This window comes from Acanthochromis polyacanthus, chromosome 13 (assembly GCF_021347895.1).
Source record: "Acanthochromis polyacanthus isolate Apoly-LR-REF ecotype Palm Island chromosome 13, KAUST_Apoly_ChrSc, whole genome shotgun sequence".
In the NCBI taxonomy this organism is placed as follows: Eukaryota; Metazoa; Chordata; class Actinopteri; family Pomacentridae; genus Acanthochromis; species Acanthochromis polyacanthus.
Window position 1 is genome coordinate 28074605 of NC_067125.1, and position 17729 is coordinate 28092333.

The following is a 17729-nucleotide window of genomic DNA, read 5'->3' on the forward strand; positions in this document are numbered from 1 at the left end:
AGGGAAACTATTCGAGGTCCCTACAATACTTTAAACTGACTTACCTCTAATTTATTAAACTGTCCTCTTCTATTACAGCATTAATCAGGTCTTTGAAAACAACCTATTTACCAGTTTGGTTGAAAAAATTAAATTAACCAAATGAAGAAATTTTTTTTAAAAATCACCGGGACACACAAACGGCATCTTGGCACTTTATCTAAATCTTGTTGGATTAAAATCAATCCGGCTGTGATTGAACGCAGATCCACAACAATTTATGCTGGTTCAAAGAGCATTTTCTGAATAGTCTCTGGGGTTAACAGATTTCTCTTCACATGCAACACAATGCTGCATTGTCTTTATGCATGTCACTGAACATGGGCAGCTTGTGAGACGATCGTAACAATGCAGACCTTCATGGTTTTCTCAGCTGTAGAACATTTAAATAAAATTTTGAACAAAAGATAGCCCAGATAGACAAATCTTTTGCTGTTATTACTGCTGTGTACCTGTAAAATAAATGTTTTTAATGATCTTACGTCTGCGCATTACCTTCAAAGTTCTTACATCATGTGTTAATATTAATATTAATAACGTTAAAAAATGTTTTTAACAAATGGCCCTTTTTTCCAAGAATCCTGACATAGAAATACATGCTGAATAAACCAGTATTACTCTATTTAGTAATACAGTGTGTATATACTCAATGCACCGCATTAGCTGTGATTGGATTATAAGAGCTCTTCAGTTAATTATGTGGTTTTATTATTCTATATTTCTTTGTTTTCTAACAAACAGAGTTCATTTTCGTGAGATGCTAGCAATCAGCACAGCATGCACATTACACGCCATCATTTCTTCTATTGATCCCTCCGCCTAAAATCAAATAAATTGACAAAATAATTATTTCTGCTCCAGCACCATGTTCTGACACTGGGTTTTATTAGAAATAAGACTGACCACTGATCTCTGAGGACAGCAGCAGAACTCTGAAGCGTGATGCTCACTGAATTAAGCCTGAAATGGTGCTGAAAAATATTCAATCTTGTCCATTGCCTTCAGGCAGCAGAAACTCCGAGGCAAAACTTACTGAACAAAGAATCTCTTGTGCTCTACAAAGGGCTAGAAATGTGAGCCATGGATTCAGCTTCCCTTTACTCTAGAGAGTCAATCATCACTGAGGATGCAATGCAAGAAAGAGAAAAAAGACAAAGAGAGAGAGGGGGGGAGAATGAGACACAGGCAGACCATAGATAGAGTGGAGAGAGAGAGAGAAGGGTGGGCAGAGCACACAGTAATGCTGTTTATGTTTTCTGTGCTGCAGGCTTTCCTTTGCCATGTTGGGTTAGTAAAGGGATGCAGGGGAGACTATCCTCTGGCATAGTGGAGGCAATCAGCACTTTGGTGGGGTTTTGATGACTTGGATCTGGCTTGGATGGATCCCACTATAGAGGCTTGGGCTTATTTCGCTCAAAGCTAGGGAGCCCAGCAGTGCATGTGGGGCAGTGGGTGATGGTTAGGGAAATGAGATATGGTGCTGCATGCTCACCATAAGAAATTCCTACCCAGTATTGCAATTATGCAGGAGAGATTCCTGGTGGGAACCCTGCAGCTCATACAAGGACAGAAAAACCTAAGTGGAGCTGTAATTTATTGTTCACCAAGATTGGCTCTGAAGGCTCCAACTGCAATCCACCAACATATTAAGGCGGCAGGAGTTCTTCATTAATGTGCCGCTAATTAATGTTACTGTATCTTTATCTGTCCTGGATATTTCTTTGGCGTACAACATACTGTCAATCAAACCCGTTTAATTGAGTAATCATGAACTGCAGTGCTCCCATTCTGAATGCTGACGCAGTTTGGTAGACTACACACTGCCCATGTCTATCGCCTGTGATTCCTCCGAGAACCGGGAAAGGCGGCCATGAATATCTCTTAGCCACACACTCGACATAGGCCAACGCATAAATCATGGATTCAAGCAGAGCTTCATTGAAATTCATTACCCTTCATATCAGGGGAGCTAACTATTGTGTGAGTCTTTCCAGTCGGTGAGGACAAAGTAGCATGCAGCAGGCAGGTTTAATCAGTGACTTGCCATACTCTCAAAGGATGCTGAACACCTCTGAATGATGGGCGGTTGTGTACAGGAGGAAACCTCTGCTCTAGAGAGAGACAGTATGGAGAGTGAGACAGGTCTTTGCATTGCTCCCCCGTATAGGACGCCGTGTCTCGGTTGAATATTTGGCACGAGGCAGCAGGGACAAATGGCTTCATGCTCCAGAGGGTTGTGATACAAAACATTCAGTAGGACACATTTCACATTGCCATGGAGCCACAGCCAAGTAATGAGGAGCAGCCCTGATTAAAGACAGGGACACTCTATCCCACAGATACATTATGGCATGGCTGCATGGGTATGTGCACCAAGAAAACCTTACATGCAGTACATGTAAAGGGCACAGGTAGCTCACCGATGGGAAAATAAGACATTTTTCCTACTGTCACAACCACTAAAACAATTTTACTCTTAGTGTCTTTTAAACATTGCTGCTAGTGTTTTGCAGTACGTCTGTTCTTGATATTGTTCACATATATTTCTATACCTGGGCTGCTCTATTTGAAGGTCAACTCCATCCCTCCACGGCTCAATACAATTCAGGCTGTTGGTGAGATTCAATTTCTGCTGAAGGGCACTTAACCGGTGACCCATTTTAGAAAGGGCCCCACTGCCTCCCTCTGAGCTCCTGTGAGCAGATCAGCTCCAATACAAATGAACAGAGGCAGGATTCTTGCTCTGACTAACGCTGCCCCACCCCATCCGTTGCACAGAATACCTTATCTAGTTGTGTTTTCTCTGATGCAAACCACAGGAGGGCTTCATGCACATCCAGTCAAGAAGAAATAAGCAAAAGTAAACACACGGCGCTGACCCCCGCCTTCTTGTGTCATATCATATATTAAGTATTGAATTACAGCTGTTGTTGGCACAGCGGGGGGCATAGTGCATCTCTTGCCTGTCTCCACTTGGTGTTGAGGACAGCTTCCCATCGATCTGCTGCCTGGCACAGCCCCTGTCACAGATGGACTCTGGCCCAGGAGCTTTTAATTAAAGAGCATGTGAGAACAGCTCCCAGCTGCCATCCCTGTGAAAGTCGACACCTCGGGCCCTCTCACACCTTGCTTGATACAGCAGTGCTAATCAAAGGCGCTTTAGGGAGAACAAAGAGGAGTGTACAAAATGAAGTCACCTCCACAAAGAAGGACGTACGTCTGAAACACAGGCGTGTGCCACGCACAGTTAGAGTCAGAGGAGAGAAATATCTTTCCTACTTTGATATATGGAAAGTAGATGGAAATTGGAGCAAATCGTGATCAAAAATGGCACTAGCAGGAGGGTACAATCATACTTTGAATTGTATGCAAATTGTTCCCAGAAGCTGGACCCCTGATTCGCTTGGAAGACACTCAGGCTAATGAGGATATTATGATCTCTCAATACCCTACTCAGGGGCATGGCAGGATAGCACTGATGTCCTGATTTTTGTAATATTCAGCTTCACCTTGATTAACCTGCACTTTCCTTGACTATTGAAATCTACCAGTGTCTCTGACTCCTGCCCCAAGTCTGGACTGTTTGCTATGGAGTGCTGCTGGTTGGTATTATGGGGATTATGGATTGCTATTACAGGTTTCAGCAGCTGGTCATGCCCAGGGCACTCACCTATGGCAGTGGTAAGGAAGGAGACAGTTTCAGTTTCTTTTCCATCATTGTAGATGGCCAAGTGCCAGATGCCTGAGTCCATGTACTGGATAAAGCCCGTGTCGTGTGTGGTGATAGGTATGAGGCTTCGCTGCATAGCCACAGGCCCCTCCAGACCATGGATGTCTTGGGCGAGGAGCCGCCGTCCATCCAAAAGCTCCACAAAGTCAAACTGCAGACAGACACACAGAAAGTGAGAAAGACTGATGGATGGACCGCAGACATGCCATTAGAGTGACACATGAGACTTGAGTGCTTTCAGCCCTCTTTATAGCGGAGCATCATTTGGTCTGCATGAATAACTCATCATTCTAGAGGAGCTTGAGTTAAGTCTTGGCACATCGCGGCTGGAAGACTTGTGATAATTTCATAGTCCATGTGTCTTACTGTAAAAGCCTTGTTTAAAACTATTAAAGTGAAAAAGGAGAAGGTGAGCGAGGAAAGTAAATTGGTGTTTGCCAAATAACATCTGCACCAATTTACTTCACATCAGCAGAGAGTCAATACCAATGAGACGGTATTTCATTTCCATCTGCATAAGGAAGAGGATCTTGACTCATCTGCACCTCCATGTGTAATCAGAAACAGCACGAAAGCTCCACTCGAGATTATTTTCTTTAAAGTCAAAACCGTAAATAGATAGCGCTGATCTTTTGACTGAAAAATAAATGACTGGACATGAAAATAAAAATCACACCTTGAACAATTTGTTAAACTACACTTGCATTCACGACAGAAATTTAAAGTCTTCGAAGCAAGCAAGTCAGGTATGATTTATAATGCGGTATACTTCATTCTGTGCAACACAGATGGGAAATTAGTGTAAAGAAAAATCTTCCTTTCGTGGCCCCTGAGCCACAGAGCTTTGTGTGATTCATTAATAGTATTGAACCTTAAAGAAATTTACCATAAATCGTCTCTGTGAACAAAAGAAGTGATTCACGATACAGCAGAGAAATGTATGAATTGGTTTGTATTCACGACACGCTCCTACATGGTTAGATAATATTGCTATTTATATTCTGTGGCAGAGGACGAATGGAAAAGGAGTTCTTATGCTATGCATGCATGATTGTAAACTGTTTCACGCAGATTCATATTTACAGTTCACCATTGTCTTTTGCAAACAAAACACAACATTCTGTAACAAGATATCAGAGAAAACACTGAAATACACCAATTGAAGCAGCCAGAATGTTTAGATTTTATACTGTCCTTTCATATCTACCGTACAAATAATGTCAACATTTAAATTTTCCTCACCTGTGTGTGTGATGGAGGAAATCCTCTCCTTCCATAGATTCCCACTAAGGCATCTTTGCTGAGGGACACATTAAACTTCAGGTACATGGGATGATCAATGAAGACTTGGGATCTCCAGAAGATACCAGGAGGAATCTGCTGCGCGACCTTGCGCCCCACGTCAATCTCTCCCATATCTATATAGCTGTCATCTGGGAACAAGCTGTCCAATTTGCCTGCATTGCACACAAAGCAAATCGGTCAAAGAGATCACACCATTAATCCAGCATGTGGAGGGCAGAGAGAGTCAGCGTGCTGAAGCATGATAGTCTGACCATATCACAGATATTCAATCACATAACTGACAGCCACAGACAAAATATAATGAATGGTCCTCTGTTCAATGCCAGCAATTCCAGTCCTACTTCCACCAGAGTACAAAATTAATAAATATCTGATTGAGCATCAGTCTGGTCCTCGCAAAAAATTCTAGTCATGTCTTTAACTGTTCTGTACCTATTATTTTCAAATTGCAAGTAGAAAATATCTGGTTTAAAAGGAAATGATGATGATAAATGATAAAATGTGTCTCGATAACATGTAGCTCTGATAATTTCAAAACACAGACATCCTGTCATTAAATTGGGGATCAAAGTTATTTTGTTGAAGTGGCTTTCTCAAATAACCTGATCTCATTTTTGAAAATCTTGTTCAAGAAAGAAAATAGCGATGAAAGGCCCTAAAAATACGATTCGCCAGACTGAACATATGGTGAGGACATGGCACAGAAAATACTTGAGAAAATACAACTGTTTAATACTGTGATAGAAAGACGCAAAAGCGATCAAGTGAAATTTGTAATTATAGTAAAAAGGGATGCCCAATACTACTACGCGCTCAGGTATTAGCACAACTACTGCCAAAAAACTGTCCATATGCTCAATAATACAACTTATATTGGACTCTGTGGAAATGGCAACATCTGTTTGCACATGTAGATGAGCTAATTTCAGCAGCAATGTTTACTAAAGCAGACATCCATACAAACTACCCCTAGGATTTGGTAGCAGACACGGCTTTAGGTTACACGTGGCACACCAGATGGAAGTCTTCTCAAAAGTCCATCAGTGGCAATAGGTTTTATCAGAGTAGACAGGACACACTCCCCGTCTCCCAGATCTGGGCTCTCCATAATGCCACAATGCAGATGCTCATTTTCCACAGGTTGGAGTGTGTGTCCCCGTGTGTGTGTGTGTGTGTGTGTGTGTATTTATGCAACACATTAATGGTGTACTCATCAGGCTGTTTAAATAAATCATAAGCCGAGACCAGTGATAATGGGCCTCACAGTTAAATAAATGGTTTTTGTTCTGCAAGCTGAGCGACAACGAAAAGACTCTGATGGAGAGACAAGACTCAGAGGGAGAGAACCACGCTGAATTTCAACCCTGTGCACATTTGCATCACCTTGATAAACCATTAGGTAGCCCGGCATTGTTTGTGGTGACAGCGTCGCAAAATGAAACTTATTTAGAAAACTATGGCTATTGATTTCCTATCAGCAACGGCTGCCATGCAGGGTCTAAGCTCAGCTGTAGTCATGCTCGTTGTTAGCTAAACACACTTGCCGCTGTCTGGTAAATGAAAAAGACAACTCCTGGATTCATCTATATGGTAATAACCCCATCTTCTACCTATTGTAGTCTGCAAGTGGCAAATCACATGGTTAAATCTGGGCCCATTTGTTCAAGAATGGAACAGAGCAAACTTTCCTTGAGTTGAGCAGTTGGTACCGTGGGGTGAGCACATGCTTTCTTTGGCTGCCAGGAAAGGCAGCCCAGGCTAGGAGATGAAAGGATCACATCCGCTCTGAAGGGGACAGAGTGGCTAATCCCCCTGCAGCCCCTGGATACTCAGTCCCTTAAGCTGTCCCATTTTCTCCCTCCAGGAACAAATAACACTTTCCCACTTACAACAACTTTCATAGGATTACAATGCAGATCTCTTCGCATACCATGGAGACGAGCGAACACAATGTGAAACCGGATGACAAAATAATAACAAACTCGCATGAGCTCCGAAATGTCATCAGTAAACTTTAAGATTTGAGAAACTTTTTTTTCCCTGTTCAGTTGTTCTTTTGTAAAGTGGCTGCAACGGGGGAGTCTCGCAAAACATGCAGAAAAACAGCAGCTCCATTTAGGTTGGTATACTTACCGCAAGCATTATTCAGGAAAACAAAAAGTGTATTTAACGCATTTAATGTTTTGTTATTCGAATAAAAATGCCACTTACTGTTATCTTTTCCCTTGCGGTCAGGTAATTCCAAGCCTGTGTTGCCTAGTGGTGGCAAGCTCAGGTCTGTAGGAAAGGGTAGGCCACTTGTATTGTCCTCTGACAGCTGGTACATCTGTCTCTGCATGGGCTGCAGGTGCCAGTTTAATCCAAAAAGGTGCATGGCTGAAATATGAAACAGAAGACAATCTCAGAACCAATTTATGTAGAAAATAGTTAAAATCCATTTCGGCTAAGCAGAACATTAATTATAAAGCAACTCCAAATGATGTAACTGACATTTTTGGGTTAGTTCAATTCAATTCAAAGGTGGCAACTATGAGATGGAGGAACAGGAAGTAAAAAGAAAAAGGGACAATACATGGTTTAATGGTTAACGGCATTTTCTCGAAAGTGCTGAGTAGTAAGATCCCATGATGAATGTTTTCCTGACCCCATGGGACGACATACGTCTCCCCACCAACACCGGCATGGACCATCCTCAGTGCCTTGTCATTTTCCCAACCCCATTACCTTTACATTCCCCTGTAAAACTAGGGGACAAAGGAAAAAAAAAAACACACCAGCAGGGGAGACACCAGGGGTGTTTCAATGTGACCACAGCGGATGAAGCACAGGGATATTTTACAAGGTCGACAAAAGAAATGTCCTTTGGAACAATGGCAGCAGAGTGCAGGACAGAGGAGGAGGGGCTGACCATGACAGATCACCAATAAGAGAATGGACAAGACAAGCTTAGCAAGGCAAAAGCCAACTTGGAAGTCAACAGTCAGCAGAAAAGGCCCAGAAACTCAATATAGCTATTTTATTGTTTTGTTGGTTCTCTTTAGCTCCTCAAGCAAATAACGATGCAATTCAATTAGAAGGAGTGAAATTATCCGATAGGTTTAGACCAAAGCTGGGAGCACAGCCTCTCCAGGCTCATGTCATTTCCTTTAGCGGGTTTGTTTTTCCACTTTTATGAGAGCACAAGCTAGTCACGTAACCAGACACATTTCAGTGACAGTTTTGATAAAGTAGATAATTCCTATCATTACTGAATACATGGCAGTCTGATTACATCGGCACTGCAATCCAACAACTTCTAATAAAAAAGCTTTTCTGCATATAATCACAGTTTTCTTTCACACCTGGAGTATATTTTCTTTGCTTCAGAGACATAGGTGCTGCATAATTAGGTTTCATCCCTTTAAACATTTAAGCTGCTAAATAACATGTGAACAAAAAAACAAATATTAAATGGACCCAATGGACAGAATTTCACTAGCCAGTCATCAAACAAGGAAAGAGAAGCAACTAAGGATATAATGACAATAAGTGGAATCCTTAAAATACAATGCGCCATTGTATATCACATAATGCGGAATGTAGAAGCAGATGAAGAAACATTGAGCATTCAAATATTCTCTACAGATTTCTGTGGTAAAGATTTAATAAAAGCATTTGTTGATTACAACTGTAGAACAACTTCATCATAGAAAATTTTAAAAAAGATATGCACAAAAAGGGGTTTTCCCACGCATCTTCTCGAACTGTGCAGCTCAAGCAATAGCTTCACAGATCGAGGAGAGAGAGCAAGCTTCAGAGGAAAAAGGACTGGGAGGCACTTACTGATTTGTAGCCTTTAACGTTGCAAGAGGGCAAAGTTTCACCCCGGCTTTGTCGTCATCAGCATAAAAACAGTGCTTTAGTAACGGACAAATACCAAACTGAAAAGTGATTTGCCTCATTAAGTACAAAGATATGTAATTAAAAGCACAGAATAAGAGGTTTACTCATCCAGGATCAGCTATTCTCTTCAAATTGGCTGTCAACCCATCATGACTATGGCAGTGAGAGATCAAACCAAGCTATAGTATTGGATGAATACACTGATTCGTTCCCACAGGAAACTTGGAGAACGCCATCTTGCAGTAGTTGGTCCAAGATTAAGAGTTTATATATACATATATACCGGGCTTTGCAAAAGTTCTGTTACACTTGCAAAATGCAAGCAAAATGAACACAAATATTTTTTGGTGCAATAGAATAATTTTTTATTCTCCAAATATTTCAATATATGTGTTAATGATAACATTAATCAGAAATGTGGCCACCCAAACGTTTTATCTTATTGCACCAAAAAATATTTGTGTTCATTTTCGTGAATGTCTCAACAAGTGTAACAGAACTTTTGCAAAGCCCGGTATATATATATATATGTATATATATATATATATATATATATATATATATATATATATATACATATATAAACTGGATTTGCATGACACATTCAAACTATTGAATATTTTCAGAATGCACACTACATAAACAGATCCAAATGTTTACTGAAATGTCCATATGGGTTTGTGAAAATAGATAGGTAGCGACTGTGTGCTTATCAAGGCAAACACAACACTAACATTCCCTAATACGATGGAAGTTCAACTGCAATACCAGCATCTGTTTTGTGTCTGTCCAGTGCTCGTGGAAGTGACTGTGTCAGTGGAAGGCAACCAGAGACGAGACAGATGGCTTTGTTTGTCATTTTGTAAGCTCCAGAAAGACATTCCTTTTGATTTGTAGCACTACATTGACTGGCAAAATGGAAAGAGAGTCAGTGCATGTTGCTGAACGATCGCAAAGTCACCAGGCAGGGTGTTGTTCCAAGTGTCCTAGTAATCATGTCTTTGTGAGCCCCGTTCTTTATCCCATCCGTCCCTGAGGCCTCTAATGGAAAATGGTTGAAGAGCCTCCCCCTCCCATCCTTAAAGATTTACTTCAGCGCCTTCGTGGCATCTATTATATGCAGAGTATTGGACATGAGCCAGTGAAGAGCCTCCTAATTTTGTTTTGCTTGCTTTTCAAACTTTGCAAACACTGTGCAATGACACTCAGATGGCTGCTGCAATTGGCTGCAAAATGAAGACAGGTTGTAGGAATAACAAGGTACTTCTAATGAGATAGCCACTGGCAGTGACAAGCTTTGTCTGTGTTCCAGTGATGCCACTGACCTGTCAAGAGTAGTGCACTTTATAGCATTGCCCATTTTGTCCTGAGCACATGTTGTGCCCTCCTTTAACTTATCTCTTGGCAGGAAGTTGGGTCACGCTATGTGCCAATTAAGGAACACAGGTACTGTAGTAGAAGACTTCTCAGCCAATCTGAGGAAGTCAGAGCTTATTGCTGTGGGTCATCTACCACAGCCATGAGCGCCTCTGTCCTCAGATCATAGCGCTTTCCAACTATTGCACAGTTCAAGGGAAGCTATGATGAGAAGAACACTTTTTCTCATCTTGCTGGTCAAAATCATGAAATGCTGTGAGCATCTATAAAAGGAAAGCCGTCCTGAAGCTCTTCAAAACAGTCAACATGGAAGACAGCTTAACATATTCCTTGGCTTGAACTGAAAAATGTTTGAACCATATGGTTGGGTAAATCTTTCTAAAAAAACCTCTAAAAAGATGTCAAAATATGGGAGCCATTAATGTCTTATGTTATGCTAAACTGCATTTAGACCTTTGTATTGTCTTGTCTTTGTATTTTCTTTTAAACCTCAAAATGGTGTTAGGGATTATTTTAATTACACAAAATTTCTAATTTACTGTAGCTGTTATGATTACTTTTTTTCCCCCTAGCAGCTGCTGTATGTCTTTAAAGCAAAGCACGGTTAAAAAAATAAAGACATTACAGAATGTGTGTAAATGTCAAAAATCTGCCACACCTTCTTGTCAGTATATCACTGTGTTTTTTAGCAACAGGTTATGTCTTGGCTATTCTATTTCCTTTCTTCACAGTTAAAGTGTATATTAGAAGTAGGGTGTAAATGAAATGGAAATTCAGCTGTTTCTGAGACATCACCACTCTCCTGCTCCAAGCACTAAAATAATAATGAAACATCGTGTGTAACTGACTTGTGTTCATATTTTGTTATGTGTTCATGAGGTCATATATTTTCTGCTTCATCTCATACTGTCAGTTTCAATGTATCCACATTTCCATACCAATGGTCAAAGAGTGTATTCTCTTGCATCCTCATGGTAAAAAATGGCTGACTTTAAAGTGTGAAATAAAAAAAAAGAAACAAGCTAAACTGGATGTTTATTTAATTTGATTTGTATCTAGATATTCTCATCATGTCTTTAATAATTATATAAATGATCAATATGTAGTTCAACATGCAACAAATCTATCCACATTTTCTGCACACTGAACATACATAAACTACAGCAATTCCCTTCTCACCCACATCAGGTCAAAGTCAGAACTGGGTTTGTCATTTATGAATGAAGCTTGCTTGTTAACATGTGCACTACTTCCTGATGAACAGCTGCCAACTGGATGTTAATAAATATATGCAAGCACAAAATGGAAAAGTGTCACTCTAATGCACTGTTGCAATATACAGGCAGCAGTGTAACGTTGTATGCCGTGTGTGGGAATCGCACTTGGTAACTTTCACTAAGCACCACTAATGATACAAGGATTTTCGTTTGCTTGAACTGATGCTTGCCAGTAACAGAAAAGCAGATATTATTTGCTTGTTCTACATTAATAAATGCAGTACATGCAACAACATGTTGGCACATTGGTAGACAAAAAGCAGTTTGACACTAAAATATTACTGTCGTCTAGCAGGCCTAACCTGAGTAAGCCTTAATGATGCATAAGTACAGGATCTGAAAAGAATTTTGAGTATTGTAAGATTTAATTAAAAGAGCAGGAGTTTGACTGAAACCAGGAAAGGGGCTTTTTGGCTTTAGAGTAAAGCCTTGGACATTGAAGCAATACATTTGTAGAACAAAAGTTTTTGAACTGAAGTGTTTTTTGATCTATAGATACAGCCAATATGTAAGATATTACATTCACAGGGGAGTGAAAACATTTCCTTGTTTTGATCTCCAATTTAAAGTAACACCAACACTGACAATATTCTAGTGGGATAATGGAAAGCCAAATCAGACAAAGCAGCATTATTCTGAAGTACTGAAATATGTACAAAAACCTATCATCTGTGCTGCAAAGAAGCCTTTTCTGGGTTGGATGATCATAGAGTGAAAAAATTTCTGGGGCCCAACCTCATTGTCCTTGGCTAGATACCCAGGGTGAATGGAAGTGAACACAGGAGGATACTGATGACCTTAAAATGGGGAACATATAACAAATGTGCTAATGAGCAACCAACCACCGAGAAAATAGTGCCATCTTAAACTCCCAACCTTTTCCCACTTCAAAATGTGCCGTTTTACACAGCTGTGTAAAAATAACACTGTGCTGAAAGTCAAAACATCTGTCATGAGACAAAATTGGGTTCATTAGGCATCTCACCCAGAGTTCCCAATTACAGGCCTCAATAATTAATTGCACTTGAAATTAAATGTATTTTCTCATCAGTCTTTAATTAAATATGGCCCTCATTCTTGATTGGAAATTCCTATCTTAGGGTGAGGTTTGGTCTCCAACATGTTTACTTGTGGTGCATCAGAAGATGGTTGGAGTTTTGCAGGGTATAATTACATAGTCTGATTAAGCACCATCGGGCTGATGGGGCTCTTTGGCTTTTGGCCAGGTCACAAGCAGAAAACACATACTGTATCTCTACTTCTTCAGCCAAACCACACTGCTACGGCCAAAAGTAAGCCAGACCAGAATATGGTCAGTGATTTAAAATTGCTGGACCTTTTACAGAGCAGCGACCAGCCAATTCATTTCTAAACTCAGCATTGTTCTGAATTTCAAATGAAACTATTTAAATGGCTCCGGTGACAAAAAAATGAATAATCAGATTTTAGTTCGTTTGGCCTCAAGGAGAAGCAGAAATGATAGCTTTTGTGATTGTTATAGCCTAATGCATATCTTTAACAAATGTCCTCAATGAAGAATTAATTTATCTCTGTGATGAAGGCCACACAGAAGGCTTTTCTTTCATTGACTTCATGCAAATGAACTACAATGTTCTCACCATCCCTCTATTTGAATTATTTCTTTTTCTGTATGAGATTGAATTGAACAGTAACCATTTATATGTTAAGCAGGTATTCACAGTCAATCAGATGTATATTATAGTGAGAAATGTATTAAAAAGAACAGAAATCCTTTTTTTGAACAACGAACTTCCATTACCTACTACAAAAAAGTACTGTTAGCTTTCTCATGTCGATCACCACATCCCTTTACATGTCTTCTTTTACCTCACTGCAGTACAGAATCTGTATTATCCCAATCCTGTTACTCACTTCTTTAAAATGTGTTTTACCTTCGCAAACCTCTGGTTTTGTTAATCATATGCTCAGTCCCAAACTTAGCCAAATCCATAGCACTGCTTCAGCTATCATGTTGGGTTTTTTTTTTTGGCTCAACAAGAACCTGTTGCTTTGTGCCTTTAAATGTTTCAAAACTCTGGAAGGAACCAACTTCACACAGCTATCCACAATCCTTCTCTTACCCAGATCACACTGTTACTGCAGATGCTGCTGGTATAGCTGGTTGCTGTGAGCCTCTAAACTCCCAGGTAGCCTTTTCTGCTCTGCTATCATTGATTGATTTAGCAACAGTGAGTCCACTTCTACCTTGTTAAAATGTTGGGAAAGGTTGTTTTGGTAAGAATTTGAGCAGAAGTAACAAAATCTCAAATTCCCTACAATGAATGCAATTTAAATTACTGGCAGAGCAATGTTTTAGTAGGAATATCTAGAAGAAATAAATTAGGGATGGACTGATTATCGGCCTGGTTGATTATTGAGGCCAATGTTTGGCATTTTTTTAAATGATCACTATCATGACTTTAATTTATCCACTATTGATAAATTACATGTGTCACTCTGTGGTCTCAGAAATGTCTATCAAACAGTAAAACTGAAGAAACACAAGCTGTTGCCAGAAACCAGGAAATTAGCTTCTCTCGCAGTGACTAAGGCTGTGCTTAGAGCTAGATGCTAAGTTAGAAGGCAACCACAGATTACCCTGAAACAAAGTCTGGAAAACAACAATTAATAACGCTTTAAGATCTGGACCTTAGTTGCCAATAAAAGTGACAGAAGAGTGAAAGATTAAGAGCCTTACTAATGAAGAAGCATAGTTATGAATGACAGGTTCTTTGCAACCAAATGCTGTAAAAACATTACATCTAACGTGTATCGATTCCAAATAATGGTTATCTGTCTTTCTTGATTACCAATAATCAGCATCAGTATCAGGCCTGAAAAACCCAATATCGGTTGATCCCTAAAATGAGTATCTAACATGAGCAGTGATAGCCAGACCAGAAAAATCTTCAAAAAATCTAAGTAATAACACACAGCCAGGACTACAGTTTAATATGTCTCTAAGAAGTATGCAGATATCACAGAAATTACTTGCAATATCCACCGACATTCTTACTTTTAACTTCCCTTCTTAGTTTTTCACTTTATCAGATGCTCCTTTGACCGTTTGCAAGTGAAGCACTGTGTAAACACGTTTGCATGTAGATCACACAGACAAATAGGAGACTGTGTGATCCCATATAAATATCAATCCCTCAGGGGATGACAGCAGTCAAAATGAGCAGAACTGATTTAATAGCATAACTTAGCTGATAGTCCCTACCCAGCTGGGACCTGGGAACGCTGGTCAGGGAATCCTACATCAAATAAGATGAATATTCTAAATGTGCAGCCCTCTCCTGTGTGATGGCTGATGTCTTTTTAATTTATTTCCTATTCACTCTATTCACAAGAGCAAAGCACTGGGCTGCCCATCTGCAGATTCAGTCAACCCAATCTATGAATGATAATGTTTCTTCGGACGAGTTGCGTGGGCGAAGAGTCAATCTACGAATCCCTATATAACCATGCTCATATAAGACGCAGAGGACAGTTTCAACACTATTAAAATGGATGATAGAGGGAACACAATAGAGCATGGACTCTGGTTTAAGTGAGGGGTGGGCAGGGGGCGGATCGGCAGTGCTACCCGTCCTGGAGTGTCGGAGCATCAGAGGTGACTCACCAATGAAATAGGCTAACAGGAGCAGCAGTGTTACTGAGATGAGGATGGCACTGAGAGCAGCACATTTCCAGTTGCAGTGCTTGTACGGCTTCTTCAGGCTGAAGGCAGGTCGAGAGAAGGTGTTTCGAGGCAAAGGGCGCGGGGGAGGCGAGTACACCGTGCTGGAGGTCAAAGGGTATCCTGGTGAAGTTGTGCAATACATTGGCGACGTTCCACCTGGTTTGAACAGGAAGTGCCTGGGAAAAACACATTTCGACATTAGATTTAACAGAAACACAATTTTCTCAGGGATTGTCCATCATCATTACAGTGTGGGTTACTATCTATCCAAGTGCAGTCCCTTCCGCTTGTAAGTGATTCTGTTTCCAAGCACATTCAGTACTGTTACCACAGTCATGCTTCTGCTAGATTAGTGAGAAGACTAAGGCATACTGGGTTGAAACAGTTGAAGCTATGAATCAATATTAAATCTAATTTACGGAACTAGTGACCGCAGCTGGCTCTTGTTTACGTATTCATGCCAGTGTGAGAAGAGTAATTCCCTGTAACAATGTTTCAAAGCTATCCAGAGGAGATATAGTATATAAGGTTGCAGCATGGCGTTGAGCAGATTTATTTGCCCTTGAAGAGCATAGCCGGCTATCTCAGAAAACATGTGTAGAGCTACATGTCCAAGTACCATAGCATCAGCCCATCAGAGAGTCAGTGGCAGCAGCACTGTTGTCAAGGCCATTTAAGTGACAAGTGTACAAGAAGCTCCCGAGCGACAGTGACGTGAACGTGATTGAATGTCATATTACAATGTATTATGTGGAAAGTCACTGAGACGATATTTTACTTATAAATACCAATACAAATCTCTGACATCCTATTCCAGCAATAGGATATAACATGGGCAGCTGTGTTTCATAAAGCGGTCATGTTTAACATTAATCAAAAGCAATACAACCCAACAATGTGACTTAATGCAAATTGTTAGTTGTATTAAACAGGGAAGGGACGAATACAGCGAGGATTCTAGCATTGCAGGAGACACACTGATGATTGACAGTGTTTCAAAACAGGGGATGTTTGATGAAAAAACAGCACAGGCATCAATTGTTTTCATGGCAAAGCAGAGTCTGACACAAGTCTGAGCCAGATAGCAAACATGCAACATACCCGTCGTTGTACGAGGCATCATGGCGTGCTGATGCCAGAATGTCCATCTCAATGAGGTTGTCCTGTAAAGTCTCTAGGAATGTCTGCTTTGCTATGTTTCTACACAACAGGTGGAAAGATGGATATGAAGCTAGTGTGAGATGTGCGTGCAAGAAACACAGAAATGCCAAAAAACAGTTCGTGATCACCAGGCAACATCAACAACTGACAAATGGGGATCAAGGTGGACAGCATGGGACAAAGAAACCAAGGCCCTTATGGAACTACTTCTACGAAGGTGTGAGACAAATAACATCTAGCTCTCTTGTTCCCCTCCTTTGGACACTGCCATACCTGGTTTTGTACGAGCCCTGCCCTTCTCTGCAAGCGTCCTGCTCTTCTCTGATAAACATTAGAGTATTCTGGCTCCTTTAAGGTTGTGATTGGAAGAAAACAGTGCATCACTTAAAAATAAGAATCTTAAAGTTCATTTCAGACTTATTTTCATTTTTAAACACAAATGAACTGAAGTGTTTACACTGGATAGTACCCTTACATACAACAGTTTGTCATTTAATGGTTGCAACACTCCAAAAAAACACATTTTGAATTCATTCTTCAGTTTCTCGAGGCTCATGTCTCATTTCTCCCGTAATGGTCCCCCCCTATGAGAGCTCTGTTCCATAAGGAGATACTGCAGCAATGCAATGGAGAAATGAACTGTCCACATGCAATGGGCAGGCTGAACATGTTCAGTGGTACAAGAGAAAAGGCTTGTTTTTGATCCCTGCCCCTTCGAGGCCAGCAGTGAAGTCTGTCCATAGTCTCTCAAGCTTGTGTTGTAGGAAAGAATGCAACTTTTAATGAAGAGAGAGAGCGACGGTTGGCAGAAACTCTAAAGAAACTGGTGAAGCTGGATAGGGCCAACCAACCACTGGCATCTCTCCAGTGGCAAGGCAGGATAAGATCTACCAATGCAGAATTTATCAGGGCCATTAAACTTCACAAAAGCGATGAATAAAAGAGGCACTGTGATACCGTTACCTAAGTGAAAGTGACATTTAATATTACAGGTCCATGCGGATACCACTGGTTTCAGTTTCATTATTGAAAATTTTCTAGTTGATCTTTTTTTCCATGATGATAGGTTATAAAGACTACATACATGGTTTCATCTGCACTGTTGCCTCTCCTCGCCATCTGTTTTGTGCTGCACAGGGAATACCTGCGCAGGATTAACTGGAGCTGGATGATGTGTAATCATTCATTATACAACTAACTGTCCTTCTACCAGCTGAAATTGATTCTCATTTTCCTGTTGACTGAACCGTCT

The 17729-nt window shown here is 40.5% G+C and overlaps 1 protein-coding gene across 1 annotated transcript in view; it reads right to left on the minus strand.

Annotated features, from left to right (window-relative positions):
- tenm4 (teneurin transmembrane protein 4) overlaps window positions 1–17729 on the minus strand; it is a 154341-nt gene that overhangs the window by 63832 nt on the left and 72780 nt on the right. Inside the window, 5 exon segments of the mRNA XM_022189084.2 lie at window positions 3710–3920; window positions 5012–5226; window positions 7286–7450; window positions 15257–15492; window positions 16418–16516. Of these exon segments, the coding sequence (XP_022044776.2) occupies window positions 3710–3920; window positions 5012–5226; window positions 7286–7450; window positions 15257–15492; window positions 16418–16516 (926 nt within the window).